Below are 22,325 nucleotides of genomic sequence, written 5' to 3' on the forward strand. Positions count from 1 at the left end.
TTAATTTTACGTTATTAGTCTCTATATATATAATATACATNTATATATTATATATATATATATATATATATATATATATATATATATACACACACACACACACAAAAACATTATTTTACATACATCACTATTTAATATCTTTTTGATATTTCTGAAAAATGGTTTCACAATACATAATACTTTCAGATGAAAAGGATGAAACAAATTGAGCAAGAGAAGGATGTATTGCTTCAAGGTCTAGCTGCTGTTGATAAAGCTAGAGAATGGTATTTGAAGCAAATATCAGCCACTCAAGAAAAGATTAAGCACCTCGGACGAATGGGTTCTCACGTGGTATAGAAGATATTTTTTATTCTCTGATCTCATGTAGAATTCTATACAAACTATGTATGTTTATATTTCACATAGGAACAATGGACAGAAGCACAGCAAGAGCGTTTGGAATTACAACGTGCGCGTGTCTTAGAAGTAAATCGACATCTAGCCGCTTTGATAAGCAGCTGGGAACGCGGAGGACTTCCCCTTCATATGAATCTTGCGTTTTTGAGTGCTCCGACTTCGGCTCAACTTCAGCAAGATATGTTATCAAGGCTTAAACAACAGAATCACAGATTAACCGAGGTAATGTATAATAATAATAACAATAATGTATTATATGAATAATGCATTATATACGAAAAACAGCAAATCATTGTAATCTATTTTTTTTCTATGTAACATCAAAACAGGAAGTAAGCAAAAAGAGTCAACGAATAGTGTTACTTGAACAAGAAAAAGACAGTCTGGTTAGAGAATTGTATAATAGACAATCGGGTCTGATTCAATCCCGAAGGGCAACAATGATCCACGAACAACACGATCAAACATTTATGTAAGGTACTAACATTTTAAAACGTATTATGAAAGTGAATAAAAAATCAATAATCTCTAATTTCATTTTAAAAATTCTTTTCAGAATATGAATATTCCAGCTTTAGAAAATGTGCCACATATAAATAATAGAGAAAATGAATTAAATAAAATAAAAACAACTAAGAAACTGATGCGGCAGAATGATCCATTAGCGTTGCCAAATGTCATATAAATTTATCAATACTACTTGACGTTTCAGCTGAAATATATACAAATATTCTACAACAATGAATCAATAAAAATTGTGTTTTGAATCCTCCAGAATGTTTATAATAACATGTAGAATACATTTTTAAAATATTTGATATATTGTATTAAAATAATTATATATTGTATTAAAATAATTGTCACTGCCTTAACTTGATATCTTAAAGATGTAAAATATTCATTAATAGAATATACAATTAAGTACCATTTAATAGTAATAGGTAAATAAAGTGCCTTTACATTTTTGTAATCTATTTTAAAGAGCAAAACCTGTTTTAAAATAAATTATTTTAATTATGTAATAAATGTGAATGTCTATTTTTTTATTAATGCAATCTTACGTCGGTTAAAATTATAAATGTATAATCTTCTGCATTATGCAAATTATTTGTACAAAACATACCATACACTATCGATTTTGATCTCATTTTATGAGATGAGGAAATTTTATTAAATTTTCTTTGTACAGCTGTAAATTTTAGAGGTCTGCCGCCACGACACATTTCATCAATTTCCGGACTTACAGCTGCCAGTGTCAAATGTTATCGAATTCTGAAGATGATAGCATATTATTTATAATGATAATACGTCATTAAATCTGTTAGTTAAAATCTTGTTCGATAAAGATAATCACTCATTAGTACAAGAATTTTATATGATTCAAAAACGAAAGTAATGTCATAAATTATCAATGAAATTTATTCTATAGTATAGCTGACTGGTTTGATCAATTCGACAATTGTCTGCGAAAAATGTCAATTCTTTGGAGTTATTTTTTTGTCTTGAATCCAAAAAGACGCAGTCTTCTTTTCATGACGAAAATAGACACACTGTGTTGCAAAGACCGATAATTTCGTAGCATGCACACAGTCGCACAGTGATAGCAGACAAAAGCTGAAGTCGTAAAACTTTATCAGAAAATAAAAAAATATATAAATGTTAAATTATGAGAGAGAAATCACAATAAAGACACTACAAATAATATCTTTATACTGCATTTTAAATAATCATAAAATGCAAATATAGTTCCTCACGTTAGAAAATATTAAATTAACTCCAAAAATGATTTCCATAAATATCCTTAAATATTCTTGATTGCGATTCTCTATACGTGTTAAAAACTTTAAATATAAAATTAACAAGAAAAATTTTACGGAATTTAAATTTTTCTTCTCTTAATACAGTCTAAAATTTTACGAGTGTATATTATATTTTAAATGAACAATTTCAATCTTATTAATAAGCCGTATTTAATTAACGTTACATAAAAATTAAAGAATTGCATGATTTCATGTCTCAGGCACCACTGCAAACGTTGACGGACGTCGAGTTTCACCCCACGCATAAAGTTCTTCAGCGATTGGACGGTTTCCGCACGATCGTAACTAGTTTAGCGGTCCACGACAGTTAGCTGCCACAAGTCGGCGGATTCGGTCGATTTGACCGCTACATTGGCTCTGAACAGTACCGGCGAGCGCTTCTCCCGTTACAACATTGACAAGAGAACACGCGAAGAGAGACCGCACTGACCCTGTGTCCCCTGTGGAGTCTGTCGACCTTTGATACTGGACCAACGACAAAAGCCTACCAAGAAAACGTCAAACGATTGACGATCTTCCCTCTTCTCTTGGATTATCGCCGTTTACGATATTCTTCGCGGGGCTTTTTGACGTTTCTTGTCTCACCTCATCTGGGAACATCATGCTACCAAGATTGACGCTCTCAGTTGCGCTACTCCTCCTAACAATGGGTATGTCATATTAAAATATCAAGTTCAAATTATAAGTAAAGACATTTTAAAATACTAAAGATTTTGATAAATATCTCATCAAATATACAATAAGATAAATCAGTAATCAGACATACACTTATATTCGAATACATTTACACAAAACTTTATATTATTATTAATCTCAAACGTTTTTAAAATAATCTTTATTAAATTATATTACAATGAAAAGAGCAAGAGAGAGAAATTAATAATAAACCTTGCGTAAGTGTACATTAAATACATGTCCGATCACTGGAATATTGCCTACGTTTACATCGTGCATTTAGGTCCGGTTGTTCCATCTTTTGATAAATTTTACCTGTTGAGTAAATAGCAAGATTAATCAATCACATGCGCGGATTATCAGATTTATCTAACAGATAAAATTTAAAAGATGGGAACATTCGATTTTTAGGCTTATACAATAGGTGTTCTTGTTTATCCCTGTAAATTAAATGAAAACTTATCGTATAGGTCGCGATCTAAGCGCACGATGTAAATGTAATCATTTACTTGTGCATTTGATTACACGTCAGAGATTATAAATAAATATAAATAAATATATAAATAAATTAAGATAGTAATAGAAATTATAACAATTAGAAGATGAACAAAATATATCAATATACTCATCAATATATCAAAAACATTTCTCAGTTAAAAATTTAGCAATTAGTATATCGCTTAACGGTAGTGTTCTAATCATTTTTTTCTTGTTATTATATTTTATTCTTTGCGATATAAAATATGATTTTTCTTTAATGTTATTTATTCCTTTTTTTAGATAATAATTCTAAAATTGTTCTTCTAATGTTTCACTATAAATTATCGAATGAAAAATTTTTAATTTTTAAAGACTATAATATTTCGTGGAATTCGGTCTCTTCAGCAAACTTAATCTCCCATAGAATGAGAGTAATGTATGTGTGATAGCAGTAATATATGTATAAAACGCACTCTTAGTTTATTTTTTCTGAGTAAGCAAATGATAAACTCATACCGATAATGAACAGCGCTCTCAATGATGAACATCCCACACACGCTTGCTTTTATTGCAGATTATGCTGTTATAATAGGCCATATATCGTCTGTAATTAATAATTACTTTTGAATGAATCGACTGAAAAAATACGTGAGCGCAGAATTCGTTTTAAAAACATAAAAAAATTACTGGATATATGTCGCTGTAATATATCAGCACATTGGCGAAAAAGAAATCACGAACGTCATGTCATTAGGTCGAGAGTAAACGAATCTAAAAATCGATTAGCCCACGCACGGTATCCTCTATCTCGTGAAACGCTTATCAATTTAGACAAGTGGGAAGTGCAGCCGAGCACATCCGGCCGCAAACATTCGTCTTCGTTAAAACGCCACTATCTCTCCCCGGGGTAAATAAACCGTAGATATTTCCACTACACTCTGTGGTACATTCACCTAAAAATAATATAGATAGTTAATAAATATAGAATCCAATTTAATAGAATCGCATCTATTAATTCTTCTGATAATAAGCATTAAAATAGTTATTAATAAACACATGTCGAAAAAAGAGTTTATTCTTATTATTTCTTCTTCATTCTTTTATTTTTTCAGAACTAGACTATCTTTTTCATTGAAATTTCTTCGACTAATGTACATATAATTTTTTTAAGAAAAATGTCGAAGGCATCCATTATTTATCTCTCGCATTATTTTATATTTAAAATTATTATAGTATATCTTCGTATATCACTTAATTTGAAATTTAAATTCTGTTAAAGTTAGTTTGTGAAATTGAGAAACGATGTTTTATTATATTTTCTCTACTATAGATATTGAGCATTAGAAATTCCTTATTTTTTAAATTACTTAAATTGTAAATACTTGATTACGTCAATTATTTGAAAATCATATACCTAATATTTTTATTAAAAAATCGAGTCCAATCAAATCAAAACATCTATTTGTTAGAAAGATACCAGAGGTATTGCTCAAATAAAATAGCTCAATAGTGTTGTACTTGTTCAACGGAGTCTAATTAACGCCAAACTTCTTTGCCAGGAGTTATATTGTCGAAGGGATGCGAGTTGGATCAGATGCGATACGGATGCCGCATCTATAATGCACAATGCAGTTGCGGCTACGGCTGCAAATCCGAATACAGATATGACAACAATGATGATTGCAAGTTAGCACTGAAAGGTAATGATAAACGATACTTGCTCTTGAACTGTTAAAATTTGTAGAATAATAGACACATTGACGATGTATCTTACATGCTTAAGAATTTTAATTTGTTTCGTTGTAGGAAGACGTAGCGACATATGTTCTCGATCGAAACCTTGCCTGAACGAAGGCTCATGTTCTCAAATATCATCGGAGCCCGGATTTAAATGTCGTTGCGAAGGAACTGGATTCTACGGCACTTACTGCGAGACACGTTAGTACCTTCAATGACAATAATTCAACTGAACTTTCAGCCTACAACGCGCTTAAATTTTTTTTAAACATTAAACCTTTACATATTGAATCACTTGAATGATTGAATAAAATTAGAAAATGAAGAACATTTTGGTAGAATAAAAAATGGTATATTATTAAATATTAAAAAATTCTTGCATTTCTCGAATTTTTCATTCAACATATAAAGTATACGATGCAAATGAGAAAGAAAAAAATCAATATGAATAATTATATGTTACAGCTTGTCCACGACCAGACAATACACTTTTCCGAGGACAATTCCCTTACGAATGTGTGGTGATCTAACTCGAATCTCTCCTTTTACTTTCATCTGAAATACAAATTTGTCTTAATATGATACATACATACATACAAGGAAAGAAACGCGTTTCATAAAACATATTTACACACATCTTTGTACATACATAATAAATATTAAAACACACAATCGTACGCCGTTCCATCTCTCATTTCCATCCCTATTCAGAATATTCTTGGGACCTTCGTAACTAATCTTGGAAATAGCTCGTAAGTTACACCGCAAAATAACTTTACGGTTTTGAAAGAGCTCTGACGTCTTATAGAAGGTAGATATATTTCGATGCTTTTACTGTTTATTCATCAATAATTTTACAATATGTATGCACATGATGTGTTGGATCCATGAGTTTTGGGACAAGCGCTTAGTTTGTATCGTGCTTGTGTTATGTACTTTACCTTATTTACGTTATTTCTCTCATATCTCTACAATAATGCCACACGTACTTCGCTTACCGTTTCAAATGGCAAAACTTATAAAACGTCTTACTTTTTACATATCTTTTTTTTTGTAATTTCCATTGTGTATGTCCACAGAATTAGTAATACACACTAATTTGATTTTACAACACTGCATTAGAGGAACTTAACGACATGTATATATATATATATATATTTATGTATATATATATATATATATATTTTATATGTATATATATATATATATATATATATATTATCTAAGATAAACAGTTGGCCAGTCATAACTCTTCTTTTTCTTTTTTTACAAATTTATAGACACCGTCTTAACAGAGTGACTCAATATCGTAATTTATTACAACAAAATACACTACTCATAATAAAATTCAGCAAATTCCGGTAAAGAATCTGTACTGCAGGATGTTTTCCTTCAATCTTTTTTGTATCAATATCACTTCGCGTGTAATTTCTTTCTTTTTCTTTTACCATTGTACATTTATATCATATATAATGTACATAATAGATAAAACGAATTTCAAAATAAATCATATAAATTATAAAAGATTGTATATCAACATGTATAAAGATACTTTTTATAAAGACACAAATACAAGATCTCAAATACAAACAGGTAGCTAGCAATCCAACCTGTAAATATTCTGAGACATCTTTGGGTACTTTGTTATTTTTAAGTAATGAATTGATATATTTACCGAACATGCACGAAAATAGAAAACTAATAAAAAATTTTGACAAATCTTATAAACTATCCATTTTACGTTCAAAAAAATAACATCAAATAGGTAGCTTAGTAATAAATTCATGAAGATGTGGGAAATTAACTAAAGAGAGAAACCAATTACGTATTAGAATAAAATCTAACATCTGAATGTAAGACAAATCGCCTTTTTTTTCTCCCGTTTTTCCTCCCTTTATGAGGTGATAAAATGAATCGTTGTTCATTTTTTGTTTTCATTTTACTTTTATATTATTTCGGCCCTTGGTCACTATCCATTTTCAGATTATTATCATTTATAATTATTGTTGTCACATTAGTCTGAATTTGGCAAACGTTTACGACCATGTTTACAATAGTAATCTCGAAGTGTATGGACTAAAAACAATTGTAGATTACAATTTGAATAATTAATAGCCCAATCTCATTAGCTGCCCAGGTGCATTATTCTTCTATGGCACCAGGAATACGCTGACATCTTTCCTGGTTGAATCCACGCGTACCATCAGGCCCTCTTGGTTGCCTGACCACAGTTAATTTTGGGCCTGAATCTTCTAGCGATGTAGTACGTAATCGACTTATTAATCGCTCGGGTCGTTGCTGAACTGTATCACTAGTAATAAAAATTTGTAAATAAAATTACACTGCCATTAGTATAGGGTCTTTCAATAGAGACGCTCGAAATTTGTTAGATCATAATAGCCATGTTGTTAAAGTGACATCTGTCAAATTTGTTGAATTGTTTAATAGTGTATGGCAAATCACCAAGGTGGAAGTCATAGTATTGAGCAACATGTGCAAATCATAAAATTTTATTATCAAAATCAGTGCTCCGTTCGAAAAACGTTCCGTGCATTACGTGATTTTTATCCTCGCCACAACCGTCCTGCCGAGTCGACTATTCGACATTTGGTGGCCAAATTCGACCAAAGTCAACTGGTTCGATAAATAATCAGCCAACACCAGTACGCCAAAACGCAAGGTCTGCTGAAAACATCGCTGCTGTGTGTGAGAGTGTACGGGAAAACCCGAGGCAGTTAATTTCTCGTCGTTCACAAGAACTGGCCTTTCTGCGACTTCAACTTGGCGAATTTTGCGTCGGGACTTGGGTCTGCACCCCTATAAAATTCAACTGACCCAGGAACTTAAGGTAAACGACTATAGACAACGCCGTGTGTTCGCTGATTGGGTTCCAGGGGAGTTGGAAGTTTCGCTAAACAAATCATCTTTAGCGATGAAGTCCATTTTTGGATGAATGGATATGTGAACAAGCAAAATTGTCGAATTTGGGACGATATCCACGCGAGATACACCAGCTCCAAATGCATCCCGAAAAAATCACTGTTTGGTGCGGATTTTGGCGGAATCATCGGTCCGTACTTCTTCCAAAACGAAGCGGGCATTGCCATAATCGTCAACGGCGAGCGTTACAAATCGATGATAAGCAACTTCTTGTGGCCTAAAATGGATGATATGGATAACATGTGATTCTAACAGAATGGCGCCACACACCGCATGCTATGATGGACATTCTGCACGAGCGATTTGAGGGTATGGTTATCTCGCGCGGCGGCGATGTCAACTGACCACCGAGATCGTGCGATTTAACGCCTTTAGACTTCTTTCTTTGGGGCTATCTTAAATCGCAGGTCTATACGAATAAACCGCAAATAATTGAATGCTTTCAAAGTCAACATAACAAACGCCATCCAGCAAATTCAGCCAGATTTATGCGAGAAAGTCATCGAAAATTGGATCGCCCGAATACGTGTCATCAAGCGAAGCCGCGGTGGACATTTGAGCGACGTTATATTCCATACTTAATGCCATAAAATATTCTTTCAAATAAAAAAAAATTGAGTGGATATCTTGCACATAACTTGTTTTATTTATATTTAAAATCGAGCGTCCTTATTGAAAGATCCTTTATAAAAAAATTTAAAAAATTAATTTACCTTAATCGAGTTACGTTGCATGCTGACGATTTACCAGTGCGTTGATTAGTAACCAAAACGAATTCTACCTGATCTCCCGGCTGCAGCGTAACATGATCTCGAACTTCACTTACATGGAAGAATAATTTTCTGCCCTCATCGACTTCGTAAGCGAGAAAGCCGAAAGGACCCTTCATCGCGTCCACAGTAGCTCTTCTTTTTTTCCTGACGGCTATGATGTTACAAGCATGACCTGCTGAATCGACTTGTAATTGCACAGGATCGCCAGCCTGCAATAGCTCCCGTTTGTTAGAAAGTCCCATGATTCCGAATTCATATTCTGGCGTCTCCTCATCTTCATTAGTTGGATTAATCTTGATCAAACCAGCGTACTCAGTTTGCTCGGGATTTGCACTTCGCAGTGGTCGCACTACAGTACCGTCGAGTACCTCACTAACAGGTGTTGGCCTGGGAATACTTCCGCGAGGTACCAGTTTAACATGATCAGCAGCTACACAACCTCCAGAACCTCTTCCATTGCTCGAATTACTAATTGTACATTCGATATCGGCTCCTAATTCCAATGTACTAGCGTCGCCTTCAAAATTACTGTGAATAAAATGTTATTTTATGCATACACACACACACACACACACACACGTATATGTATATGTATATATGTATGCATCGTTCATAAAAATTAAAGTATATCTCTCACCTGTAGTGAAAAAATATTTCTCTATCATGATTTACTGTCTCAATAAAGCCAAACCCATCTTTAAGGGCGGCAATAAAACCTTGACATACTTGTCCATTTGATTTTTTGTTAACATTTTGAATTTTTTCACCAGCGGCATTTACTAAAAATATGTCTTCAGCAACAAGTTCTTTATTTCGTTTCACTTGAACAATATTGAACATTACCTATAAAGTTAAATAAATATTTACAGCAAAACATATAGAGCAAGTATTTAAAAAAAAAATGGACTAATTTCTTATATAAACTTTATATTAATTCACCTTATCACCCAATTTTGGAATATGTTTAGGATCGCAATCTTTGGAGAAGAAAATAATGCTTTTCTGCTGGCCATAATTAATAAGACCTGGTTCCATCGAATTTGTGTCTTGTGCTACAGTACCTAATATATCTTTTTCTATAATAGTTTGAAATGTTACGGTACCCATTGGCAAATGTTTCAGTCTAATAGCACTTTGTCGAGTATTAGAGAATGATGATGACGGATCCTTATGAAAAAGAACAAAATTATAATTAAAATGAAAAAGAATTATATATATACATACAATAAAAGCATTTTTTTAACCTTATATTGTCATGTTAATTTGTACTTACTTGTACGACTGTAAATTCAACTTCATCTCCTACACTAATTTCTCTATCAACATCAAGAACCTCATTAAAATGAAAGAAAAGTCTGGGCTCTCTTTCTACACAACGAATAAAGCCAAAACCATCCTTGAGAGATTGTATTACACCTTGCTCGCGTCTTTCTCCAGATACAGTGAAAGATTCTGGTAATAACATTATCTCTGTAGCTCTTTTGAGCTGATCTCTAGTATCTGTTGCAATACGAAATTGGACCCAGTCCCCATGCCTATATTAAAGAAATTAATTTATATTATATCACAGCAATGTATATAACTATATAAAATTAAAATATATTTATTAATTCACATAAATTACCTAAGAGTAAAGTCACCCTTTTGATCTTTATCGCCAAAGGGCACTTCAACTTCAGAATGATCACTGTCTCTGTATCGAATACGACCAGGTAATGGATCATTTTGATGACGAGCAGCATTACCTCTCTCCAAAGGTTTCAACACTTGGCCTTTTACCACTTCGTTACTGACTTCCTCAAATACAATTGAGCCGGGTGGTAACTTTGTAATGTTGCAAGCTACCTCTTTCCCCTATAAAAGAAAAACATTAAATTTTAAAATCATTACATGTAGAAAAATTTTAATCATAATCATAAAGTCATAAGCAAATCAATCAAGATAATCAAAAAAGATTGCAATCTCACGTTTTAAAACGTTCGAATGCAATTAGTCGATATGCTTTTGGATTTACGGTTATAACTAAATTTTTTTTATATGTAATTAAGTAACATGTACATAATTTTTTACGTGTCTTCAGATTCTTCATTATTTAAATCATTATTTATTTAAATCATATGTTGCTCATATACATATCTTTTCAAAGAAACATTTATACAGTTTTTATTTTACTTACATTGCGCGTTTGTATTATAAACTCCACATCATCTCCTAGCCTAAGTTCTTCTTTCATAGATTTAGCTTCACTAAAGTGGAAGAATATTTCTTTGACTACATCAGCACGCTCGATAAAACCAAAATTTTCTTTCATTGAGCATACCACTCCGCGATAACGAACTGGATGTGCTGGATTTTCCAGCCTTACATTACATGCATTCAAGACTCCTCTAGAATATAAATATTATGTATGTAAGAAAAGAAATTATTACTTGTATAAGTTTTCTTATTTCACTAATAAATACTATATATGTATATAATATGTATGTAATATAAAAACATATCATACCGTTGATTATTTGCAACTTGAAATGATACTTTATCACCAGTTCGTAAGGTGACGTTTCCCTCAACATCATCTTTGGTATATGGCAGAAAAAAACATTCTCCACGGTATTCGAAAGTGATACGTCCCGAATCGCCACTTGCTTGTAACTCTGTGGTTACATTACCGATGCATCTTTGATCACCTAATGACTAAAAGAAATGTGCGTACATTTATATTTTTTTATAATACTCATTCCTTTATTATTATTATTATTGTTATTGTTTTACTAACCACTGGGCCAATTTTGCTAACGGTGCTTGCAATGGGCTTGCCTGTTCGTCGATCGTAAGTCATTTCAAACTCTACCGCATCTCCAATTTTCAAATGTTCAATATTACCGCTAAATTGGCTAAAATGAAAAAACAATCTTGCCTGTCTTTCACAGCACTGTATGAATCCGTAAGAATGCTGTTGAATAAAAACCACGTATAAATTGGTTGTTTATATATTTCATAATTATAGATAAGTCCCATAACATCTGTAGTACTCACCAATAATTTCTCAATTATACCAGTTTCCCGTGTTCCTTGATTCGCAGATTGATCCTGATAGGTGGAATTACTGGTGGCAGGTTCGTTTGTATACCCAGCATTTGTCTCCATACCCGTAAATTCAAACGGGAATCTTGTAGCGCCATTGCGTGGTGATGACTGTGTACCAGGATAACTTCCGTAGTTAGTAGAATTTTTACATTCAGGAGGTGAAACTATATGATCACCACTGTAATTGGTACCATTTCGATAATTATTAGTTGTCGGCTGATATTCCGTTATGGCTTTAGGACTTGGTATAGCCATAGACTTATAGTCGAGTATTGCTGGGTCAGAGTTCATGATTGGCGGCTGGAACGTTTTCCACTGAGGATTGTTGGACATTGTCTTCTCAATTTGCGCAGTGTTATGTGTTAATATTTACGTATAATTCAACTCTTCTTCTCTTGAAACAATTACTTAATTTCTTGTTTACACTTTTGTGTTTCACCCCACAATATATATACTTATATTTAGAAATTTTTAGTCTTTTTCAATTATTTAAGTGTTTAACATAGATATCACAGAACGGTTCTTGGTACCTTATATCTTTGTTCACTATTAATAATGTTACAAGAACTTAATGAAGAGGAAGAGTGGCTCCTTGAAATGCTGCAGAAATGCAGGCTTCTTCGTGACCAGAAAGTGGAAGTGAGGTCTCTTCAGAATACTTTAACGCGTTATTGTGAGAGAATTATTTATCAGAGTACCACGATGGACTCCATACAAACTTGGCACTCTTTGAACGCAGTTAAAGATGTTCTAGCAACCAAGCAGAGCAGCACAATCTCAGCCGCAATCACAATCACGGTCACTGTATTTGCTCACCTATCTCTTGCTCACAAGGCTTGTTGTGTATATAATATACATATGAACGATGCAGTTAATGCTGATTTATGACTTAATACAAGTACAAAATCTTAGCACATCATACACTGTCAATATTTTCCATACGTGTATATATATATATATATATATATATATGTATATATATATATATGTATATATATATATATATATATGTTTGAATATTATAACAATATTATAACTGTTTGATAAATACTCAATTTAGCGTGCACTAGAACAACTGTGTTTCTCTTTGAACATCAGTCATCCCTTATAAAAGGAGTAAATCAAAAACATAGGAGATTTTAAAGGATAAATGTTGACTTGAAAATCCTCAGATGTCTTCAATGCGTGCTGAGTCTGATTGTGTTCTTTCAATATTTCTATAGTAACGTTTCCTTCTTCAGCTTTTAAATGTAGAATTTACAGTGAGCCTTGGTTTCAGAAGTGTCCTAAACTAACAATGACACAAGCTGTAAAAGAAAAAATTAAAAAAATCACTTTGCAAGTACAACATATATATTCAAAGTATATTGTTTGTCGTTTAAAACTTGCGAGCTTTGCACTAAATATTAAAATATGTAAAATAACACACGAAAGGAAACACATGAATATTAATTTCTATATTTTGTAACACAAATTAAATAAAGTTTATATCGAATAAATATTTTAGGAAAATCTCAAAATTTTTATATACAAAACAGATCGATTTCACAAATAATATCAAAATAAAACTACAAAGAAAATACGGAAAAAATAATCGCAATTATTGCACGTGCTATAAAAAAATATTAACGGCAGAAAACATAAGAATTTTATATTCCGTCATAACAGCTTTTCATAGACACGCATTCAGATAAAAATTTATTTAAAATCATCGAAACACTATGCAGAAAAAACATCGAGAATTCAACACAATTTTTAACACGCATTTCGAGCACACGTGACTGAATAGGGTTACTTCACCTCTGCGAGAACATAAAAGAATTTTCCGGAATCGAAAGGAAATAATCGAGGCGAAATAACAACGCGTTTATTTATAGTACTCCGCGGCGCGAGACAAACACGCTTCTGCCCGATTATCTGATAGTTTGACATTGACACGAGAGGATAACGAAATCTTACTTTCCGTTACGCGCGATCGCGTGAAAATTGTGTCTGACGTGAGGGCGTCGCGCGGCGCCGCGGCATGCTGATACTCCACGGATACGTGAGTCATGACCCTCAGACCCCCGCTATCATCATCTCCACCTCAATCCTCATTTTGCTCGCCCTATCAATCGACAACATTATCGGACCCGATTACGCGTGAAACATTCACGGAAATTCGAAGAGAGTGGCGGATCGCGATGACAAACGGTGTCTCTCGTGAATCACGGACATGTCGATCTCGCGAGCCATGCTCGCGATCCATTTCGCGGCTTCTTCTGTGTGCCAAAGCGACCGGTGATCAAGACATTATCATATATACTCTCCGTAGTTTTAAGAGGTTGATTTTTTTATGAGGTCGCGGAGCGCCTTATCTCGCCGCGGTGGTCATCGCGAAACCGCAGCATGCTCCAATCGGCTTGTGCCGGATGCCAATTCGATCGGCGAACGTTAGCGAGGATCACGCCGATCCGGATGGTACGCGTTCCCGCACAAAGCTCGCAATTGTAAGGCGTTGAGAGGATTTACGAAACTCACCACGACACAGCACAGCACTGACGACATGCCGCCATGTTGAATGTCAACATTCGGCATTCGCATACATCCAACGGGAGCAACCACGAGTTTCCTGTGCGCGCGCGCGCACGCGCGCAGCTGAGAGCTGGGACCCAGACCAGATTGACCGCAACGTCGCGATGGAAGCGGGCTTAAAGTGTCATTACTAATTATGGTTACGTTCGCTTTGCCGCTCACAACGCTTGTGAGTATCAATTGTCCTTGTTTAATATTTACTGAATAACAAAGAAACGACGCTTAAAGTGTGAACATTAAAACGAACACAGCCTATATGGGAGCATCAATAAGCATCTGCGCAGAAATTTATTGCGCACGATTCTGAATCTCCTAATCAGTTATATAGAATTTTTTTTGGTATATGTCTAATGTATTAAATAATAATTAATTATATCTTAATTTGCACGTTATTAATCGTTTCTGAATTTATTTTGTTTTGCTTCCGATTTCAATTTTGTAATGCAAAATAGTAAATTAAAAGAGGTTACATTTTGATATGTACTATTCTAACTAATACTGAAAATTTATATTTGTTTACATTATATAATGTAAACTACAAGATTCCTCTATCAGCAATGCAATTAGATCTAATGCATTTCAATAAAAAAAATTATTTAACATATCACTGCGCATGCTCTAATGCTCAACGTTCCCATGTGAAGGTAGCTTAAAAGCGCCTGTATATAAACTGCGATTTTTCATATGCAGCATGCTGTGACAGCAAAATGTGATTCAAATTTTCGCGATTGGAAGTGAGTCATCTCAAGAAAAATTTTTAACCAATAATAGCAGTGTATTACCGCAGCGTGCTGCGCATGAAAAATCAGTTGAAGATTTTGTAGTTCTCTTGATTTTTCTTAAATCGATACCGCGTGCTTCTAGACTGTCTGTTTTTAATGAGGAATTAAGGGAAAGAACAATTATATTAAAGAATTTTGCAACAAATACAAAGCTGCTTTTTCTGCCGAACGCAGCTATTATCGAATGTTTCCTGAAGAATGTTTTGAACTAAACTGTGCGATTAATTTAATCAGCGATTAATGCTTTCACCAATAAAAGATTAACTTTAATGTCGGTTTATTTTTTTCTAATTCTAAATATTAAAAAAAAAAGAAGCAAATTAACTTTTATTTCTTTTATAGGCGAGATTAAAGTTAATCTCTATGTGATAGAAACAGGCTACAATTGCTTAAAACAAATTTGCCAATTATACAATTTACTGTGTCCCTATTTGCTTTATATTAATAAAAAAATTAATAATTTATCTATATTGAAAAATAATGTAAGTTAATTGGAGTTTGGAAGACGTCATTCTAATTAGAATAATTTCGAGATCAAATCATTATCTTAATTAAATTAACTTAATCAGTACTATTTTATTAAGTGACAAATAAAGCTTAAATTAACCAAATTATATTTAATTATGTGTCGATAAAAAAGATTAAAACAATAATTTGTACATTAAAGATTTTGTCTTGAGTGATCTATCGATTAAGTTAACTGCTGATTAAGTTACTCGAAATCACTTATTACAAGTATTTCTACCAACGCAGATTAACTTTAATTTTGATTTAATTTACTCTTATCTTTCTCTAATCCTTAATACTAAACTTTTACATTAAATCAATCATTTTTCTCAAATATATTTTATATTTTAAATATATATGTATATATAAACACACATACACAAATATATACATATTCAGAATTGATTAGTAACGGCAGATTTGTTGCTCAAACGTTTTTATTCCGAGAACGATTAGTATAACAAAGTTGAGAGGGAGAACGAAACATCAACGAGAGCACCAATCAATTTCGAGGAACCAAAAATGTACCTCAATTTCATTTGACATATATTGTGACTCTTATTATTGTGGTTCTCTCATCATTAGTATACAAAGTGACATACCTTCTCGAGCTCAACTATTCGATCATATAATTTACAGTACGACGGTCAGTTTAGTAATAGATGATTTGTGCAAAGTTTGCGCTTATTGTTAAGTATTCAGCTTCGTCGGAGCTTCATTGTTGGACGTCCTTGCATAGATGCCAAAGTGATTCAACCGACGCCAACGTAGATCTTCGGGATCGGGTGTTGGTGGGGCAGTAACACATTCGAGACTCAGCTGCAAAGCTCGTCTCAACTCATCATCTTCATCTGTATCATTTACCAAGTCTGTTAAATGCGTTGTTTTATCATCAGTATGAAGATCCAATCTCAATTTTAACGTCTTGTCTACGTCATCCTCGTCATTTTGCAGACTCATCTGCAAGGCTTTAGCTAATTGCATATTTTCGTCCTCTTCCTCGTCACTCTTCTCTTCTCTGCTCTCGACTCTTATGGGAATTATCCTTTCACGAGGTTCGTCTGTGGATAGTCCAGGTTTATGCAAAAGCGAGGACACATTTCTGCTTGCACTCGAAGATTGTGGGACCTTCACTTCTCCCATCGCAAGAGCAGTTTTCAAAATTTCGTCCTCCAGCTTGGTGCCTAAGCGATTGCCTTTGGATGTGATTTTCGATTCCAAGTTTGGATTGCTTTTAGTTGCGACTATAGGATTTTTCAGAAGGACATCTTCAGCGGGACATTGTGGAAGGGTACCAATAACGATAAAAATAGAATAACCTGTAAGATTAGCGGTTGATTGATATACCTTTGATTGACACACTTTTCGTTAGTGTCTCACTTTGCGCTTACCTTCTTGTAACAATTGAGCTAGATACATTGTGAGATAAGTGTCTGATATAAGCTGGGGTCCACTGAGCATTGAATTTAAGTTAAACCACTGACTTGCAAGTTTTCTTATCGTAAACCAATGCCCTTTATAATTACAAATATATGCTCTCATCCGCCTGAAAATTACATTACACATTTTATCTTACAATTATTATAAATAAAATTATTTATTTTAATAAAATTATTTATCATTGAAAAGTGAACGCCTGATATAAATGATATGATATAAATAAATATATAATATAAAAAAAAAACAAGTTAATTTGTATCTATTATTGTAATTGTTATAAGAATAAAATTTCTTTAGAAAATATGCTTTTCTACGAGTACAATAGAACATATCAGGACATAACACAAACTAGACTCAAAACCTTTGACTATGTAAGTACTTATAATTAAAGCTCAAAATAAATTATCAATAACCTACGAAGGATCATCCTGTGCCAATAAAGCTGTTGGTTCCGTGCTGTTATATGGAATCAGTTCTAAACCCCAAACTTTCAAAGCACTGCTAATAACTTGAACTGAAAAGTATCCACTGTCATCCATATTTCCTGATGGTTGCTAAACATAAGAAGTAATTCACTGTTATTACAGAGAATATTTGTTCTTGGTAGGAAATAATAGCAAGGTTAAGCGTTTATGTCTATCAAAAAGGAAATTTTCAAAGAATGCATCTTTTCTGTAATATCAATTTTCATATGACGCTGTCGTCAAGTATTCAGTAATTGTATGCCAAGAAGCTTTGACAAGCAACGTCGTGTTTACCTCGAGAAACAGCTTGTAGTCCTCACTGTCGACGCCCGACTCGGCCATTCGGATTCTTTCCTCCTCGTCCATTTGATGACCGAAATTCGCTAGGTCGACGGCGTTGAAGTACGGGCCTTGCAGGAGTGCGTTCAGGCAGTGCTGGGCGCACAGATATCCCTCTTGCTGCGAGGAAAAAACATCACTGAAGAACATGAACACGAGCTCCGTCGCTCGCGATAGAATTGATCGCCGTTACGGCGATGTCTTTTACCTTCTCGTGAAATATACTCTCCATTGCACAGTTTGCCCGGCGATACGGCGAATAACGCAGAACCCCGCGCCCGTCAGACGCGTAATAATAATTGTAAATATAATGTCCCTCCGCCGATCTCGGCCGCAGATGAGAACGTCATCCACAAAAATATTTTCAGCCTATAGTCATGAACAACAGATGACCATTGTGTCGCCAAAGAGAAACCTGAGAAAGACTATGCCGGCTTTTTTTCCTGTTACCATCAAAATTGCCCGTACACTATCGCCAAACATCCATTTTTAATTTGGGAACTACGTGCCTACATTTTCTGACAAATCGATAAAATCGTATCGTCGAAAGTAGATATGGTTCATGTCTGTACTAAATTTTTAGAGAAACCTGAGAAGGACTATACCGATCTTTTACATAAAACTTATATGAGTGATTTTGACGGTAGAAAAAAGGCCATAAAACTTATAATAATGAAACCGAAATAACTTATCTAAGCAGTGAGTGATATCAATCATGAAACTTTCTTAGAATGAAAAGCGAAAAGTGAAAAATTTTTAATGGTTAAAATTTTCACTTTTCACTTTCCATCCTAGAGTTAAAGATACATGATTGATATCCAAATCTTGCTTACCACCTTCCACTACTACTTGGATAAGTTATTCCGGTTCCAATACTACAAGTTCTATGGCTTTTTTCCTGGCCTTTTACCGTCAAAATCTTTTTTTTTGAAAAAAATTTCAGCCATTAAAGAGCTGCGCACAATGATAGGAAACAGGGAATAGAGAATCCATTTCAGTCCATTCATTTTCAGTTTTGGAACTGCGGACTCAATTTAACAGTTGAGTGAGCGCTCGCTGCAATTGATATATTCTTTCAGATCTAACATGTTGATTGGATGATCTAAAAGAAATAACAGTAAGCGCTCACTCAACTGTTAAGTTCGCTGAACGCAGCCTATGATCTAGTTTCTATCGAGGGTTTAAATCGGATCAGAATGAAGAACCAATTACAGTCGAGTATTCTCCTGTTACAGTCAAACGACAGGGGAATGCTTGTAATTGGTTGGTTCTTACATTCTGATCCGGTTTAAACCCTTGGTAGAAACCAGGCCTATGTGACTACAAGATAGAAGCATTTTCGAAAGATAGTACATGCTTCATGTATGTCTGTAGCTGGATTAGAATCTTGCCACCGTATTGCTTACACTGACAGCATCACAGCCAGTGCGGTGGCAAAATTCTAATCCAACTAGCAATCCAGCAGGAAAACAAACATTGTGTGCCGCAGGTTTTAGGCCCTGCGACACACAATAAAAGGAATAAGGAATTAGGAATAAAGAAAATTAGGAATAAACGACTTTAACCTATCAGAAATCGTATACATCGGAATATACAGTTTGAAATCGTTTATTCTTTATTCCTAATTTTTTCTTTTATTGTGCACAGGACTTTATAGTATACGTTTACACACACTATAATATTTTCCTATAGTTTTTCACTTATCATTTCTTTTAAAAATGGGATCTGAGGAACCTTGTTTTAATAGCGTTTTTCACTGGTAGAGCTGGTGCGCACTCAATGCACTTTAAAGACATTGTACACAAATCAACGTAAAGACGTGTTTAATAAAAATATAGAAACGAATTAAATCGCGAAATCCTCCGCAAAGACATTTTTATTATGGTATTTGATAAAATATACATTGGATATTTTATTAATTAAGATATCTCACTTTTATATTTAGATTAAGAATCGGTCTCATAAACTTCGATTAACCTAATCGATCGATCGATGCATTGGAACTTATCAATCGCATTTGCTGTTCAGCAGAATTGACCAATCATAGTTGATATTTAATCAACTGATTAGCTTAATCGGAGTTGGTGAGATGGGGTCTAAATTATTATACAAGCTTTAATGTCATTGAGTGTGCACTAGTTCTGCCAGTGAAAAACGCTAAAGTTCCAAGGAATCAGATTTTGTTAAACAAAGAAGAATTTATGCTTCAACGTACATACACCTCATCACTTTGACGTACGCGTATAGAGGTGACAGAGTTAAAGAGAAAAGATAAAATAAACAGGAAATACACAACAGATAAAATAACAGAAAACTAAACGAGAAGAAAAGTTTTTGCAATAATAAAAATATTCAAATCAAGTGTCTATGACAACAAACAATGCAGGAAGAGCAAAAAAATACTCCAAAATTAGGAACTATTCGAAAGTAAAATTATTGTTTTGTTGCAAATATATTTAAATTAGATGAAAAATTTTATCAATTTCAATAAATACATACATACAAATTAATACAATGCATGTTTTTGTAGAATTCGCAATGCTGCAAGTACACCAGATGTTGCAAGAAATCTGTCAGATACTACCTTATCTGCTTTACATAATATTTCTAGAGTCACTTCTCGTAGTAGAGTAACTTTGATGCCAAGTGACATTGCACAGTTACAGAGTGAGAGCTTTATCGACAACTTTTTTTTTGAATTTTTTTGATATTGCTTTATTATTACATTTTAATATTGTGTTACATAGAAGTGCCAAGAAAGAAGATTGTTGCAGACAAGCAGCCAATCATGCCGTCACAGATAATATTGGATGCACAAAAGAAAATGGACAGTGAAGAATTAGAACTTGGACTTCTTTATGATGAATATTTACAAACTATGATGATGGATCTCATAATGAAGAAGAAAATTCTAGAAAAAAAGCGTATAATGATTATGCAAATGGCTACCATTGCACAAGAGATTGATCAAGATACACAAAAATTGATTAAAATTAAAACAAGGGAACGTGATATAATAAATTTAAGTTTAGCACAAAAAGAAGCAGATGTTCAACTGATTGCAATGACAAAATATACTGGTAAGATTTATATATATATATATATATATATATATATAAATTAAATTAAACTATTTGTTCTTTATATTTACATTTTTTTATAGAAGATGAAACATTTAAGATTGTAAAAAATATGTTATCCAAGTTGTATTTTCTCTTGGAACCTCTGGATGTATTGCGATGTAATGGCATAATACTTCCTGAAACACAAACTGAATGGAAAGAGACTCAAGAAATATTAAATAAATGTTCAAATGTTTTAAGAAACACTGCAAATCTAATAGGATCGAAAGGCGAAATGTATTGTGCTGTTAATGCTGGATTGAAGAATTTTATTGAAACATGTGACGAAATAAAAAATCTTCAAAAAAAGTATGTTGCAAATATTTTTCTTTTTTAATTAATTTATTTTGAATTAATATATATTAACACTTATGATTATATATTATTTATTCATTTGTATTTTTCAGATTGGAAGAAGCACTATGCAATTTACAAGTATTGATGCTAAAAAATGCTTCACTTTCATTAGCATGCGATGACAGTGGATAGATAGAGACATGTTGGAATTGTTGTTTGAAGAAATAGAATTGCAAAAATACGAAAATTGAATGAATTGGAAGCTTTTTTGTACAATTGTTACATAAAATGTACTATGTGCTGTTGAAATTTATGAAACAATTAAATTCATTGAATAAAATCTATTTTATATTTTTGTAGAATAGTGGTCAAAGTTTTCTATGAAATAAAAGAAAAAGATCTTAGATTTTTATTCTATTCCATGTATAAAATTTCACAATTATTTTTATTTAGTAACAAATGATGTAGCATCATCAATCAAGTTTGTTAAATAATTTTTTTAAGATACTATCATGGAAGGGATAACATGAGAAGCTTTCCAACAAGCGATACTGTACAACCGATATGATGATTATCCCATCTTTGTTTAACATTGACGAACAACAAGGATACAACCATTCATCGTACCACATCGTGTCATCTATGGGTGTTTTCCATTTAATGACTAGTCAACACAAGCGCCGTTCTATCTTGACATTCAGAGAGTGACAAAGATAGAACGACATTTATGTTGACTTGTGCCATCAAATGGAAAGCACGTTTCTTGTTGTAAAGCCACGGTGTGTGCAATTGGACAATGCCTTAGTTTCCATCGGGGTAAAAAACCAATCAACAGTCGAGCATTCCCTTGTTACAGTCGAACGACAGGGGAATGCTCGCCTATAGTTGG

General features: G+C 33.3%; 5 protein-coding genes across 5 annotated transcripts in view; 3 read left to right on the forward strand and 2 right to left on the reverse strand.

The window, feature by feature from the left end:
• The window catches only part of LOC105619347 (suppressor APC domain-containing protein 2), a 2,777-nt gene extending 1,352 nt beyond the window's left edge, over positions 1-1,425 (forward strand). The window contains exons 2-5 of the mRNA XM_012200867.1: positions 187-333; positions 409-621; positions 729-876; positions 956-1,425. Coding sequence (XP_012056257.1) covers positions 187-333; positions 409-621; positions 729-875 — 507 coding nt within the window. The 3' untranslated portion in view covers position 876; positions 956-1,425. The remainder of the gene's footprint in view (positions 1-186; positions 334-408; positions 622-728; positions 877-955) is intronic.
• Positions 1,426-2,820: 1,395 nt separating this feature from the next.
• On the forward strand, positions 2,821-5,783 carry LOC105619348 (zinc metalloproteinase nas-37-like). Its single transcript, XM_012200868.1, has 4 exons — positions 2,821-2,869; positions 4,934-5,074; positions 5,181-5,312; positions 5,577-5,783. The coding sequence occupies exons 1-4, from the start codon at positions 2,821-2,823 to the stop codon at positions 5,639-5,641; spliced, it is 387 nt and encodes a 128-aa protein (XP_012056258.1). The 3' UTR covers positions 5,642-5,783.
• Positions 5,784-7,253: 1,470 nt separating this feature from the next.
• Positions 7,254-12,244, reverse strand: LOC105619349 (cold shock domain-containing protein E1). The gene is made up of 10 exons (XM_012200869.1): positions 11,861-12,244; positions 11,601-11,777; positions 11,331-11,518; positions 11,001-11,211; positions 10,449-10,678; positions 10,098-10,359; positions 9,764-9,991; positions 9,462-9,667; positions 8,765-9,352; positions 7,254-7,422 (listed from the first exon to the last, which is right to left on the reverse strand). Exons 1-10 carry the CDS (start codon positions 12,242-12,244, stop codon positions 7,254-7,256), a joined length of 2,643 nt encoding a protein of 880 aa, XP_012056259.1.
• Positions 12,245-16,197: 3,953 nt separating this feature from the next.
• On the reverse strand, positions 16,198-18,249 carry LOC105619350 (ataxin-3-like). The gene is made up of 5 exons (XM_012200870.1): positions 18,226-18,249; positions 17,973-18,137; positions 17,632-17,768; positions 17,166-17,320; positions 16,198-17,093 (listed from the first exon to the last, which is right to left on the reverse strand). The coding sequence occupies exons 1-5, from the start codon at positions 18,247-18,249 to the stop codon at positions 16,465-16,467; spliced, it is 1,110 nt and encodes a 369-aa protein (XP_012056260.1). The 3' UTR covers positions 16,198-16,464.
• A 2,148-nt stretch (positions 18,250-20,397) lies between these two features.
• Positions 20,398-21,391, forward strand: LOC105619352. The gene is made up of 4 exons (XM_012200871.1): positions 20,398-20,444; positions 20,548-20,684; positions 20,765-21,097; positions 21,324-21,391. Exons 1-4 carry the CDS (start codon positions 20,398-20,400, stop codon positions 21,389-21,391), a joined length of 585 nt encoding a protein of 194 aa, XP_012056261.1.
• The last annotated feature ends 934 nt before the right edge of the window (positions 21,392-22,325 follow it).

Source organism: Atta cephalotes, assembly GCF_000143395.1.
Source record: "Atta cephalotes unplaced genomic scaffold scaffold00021, whole genome shotgun sequence".
Taxonomy (NCBI): Eukaryota; Metazoa; Arthropoda; class Insecta; order Hymenoptera; family Formicidae; genus Atta; species Atta cephalotes.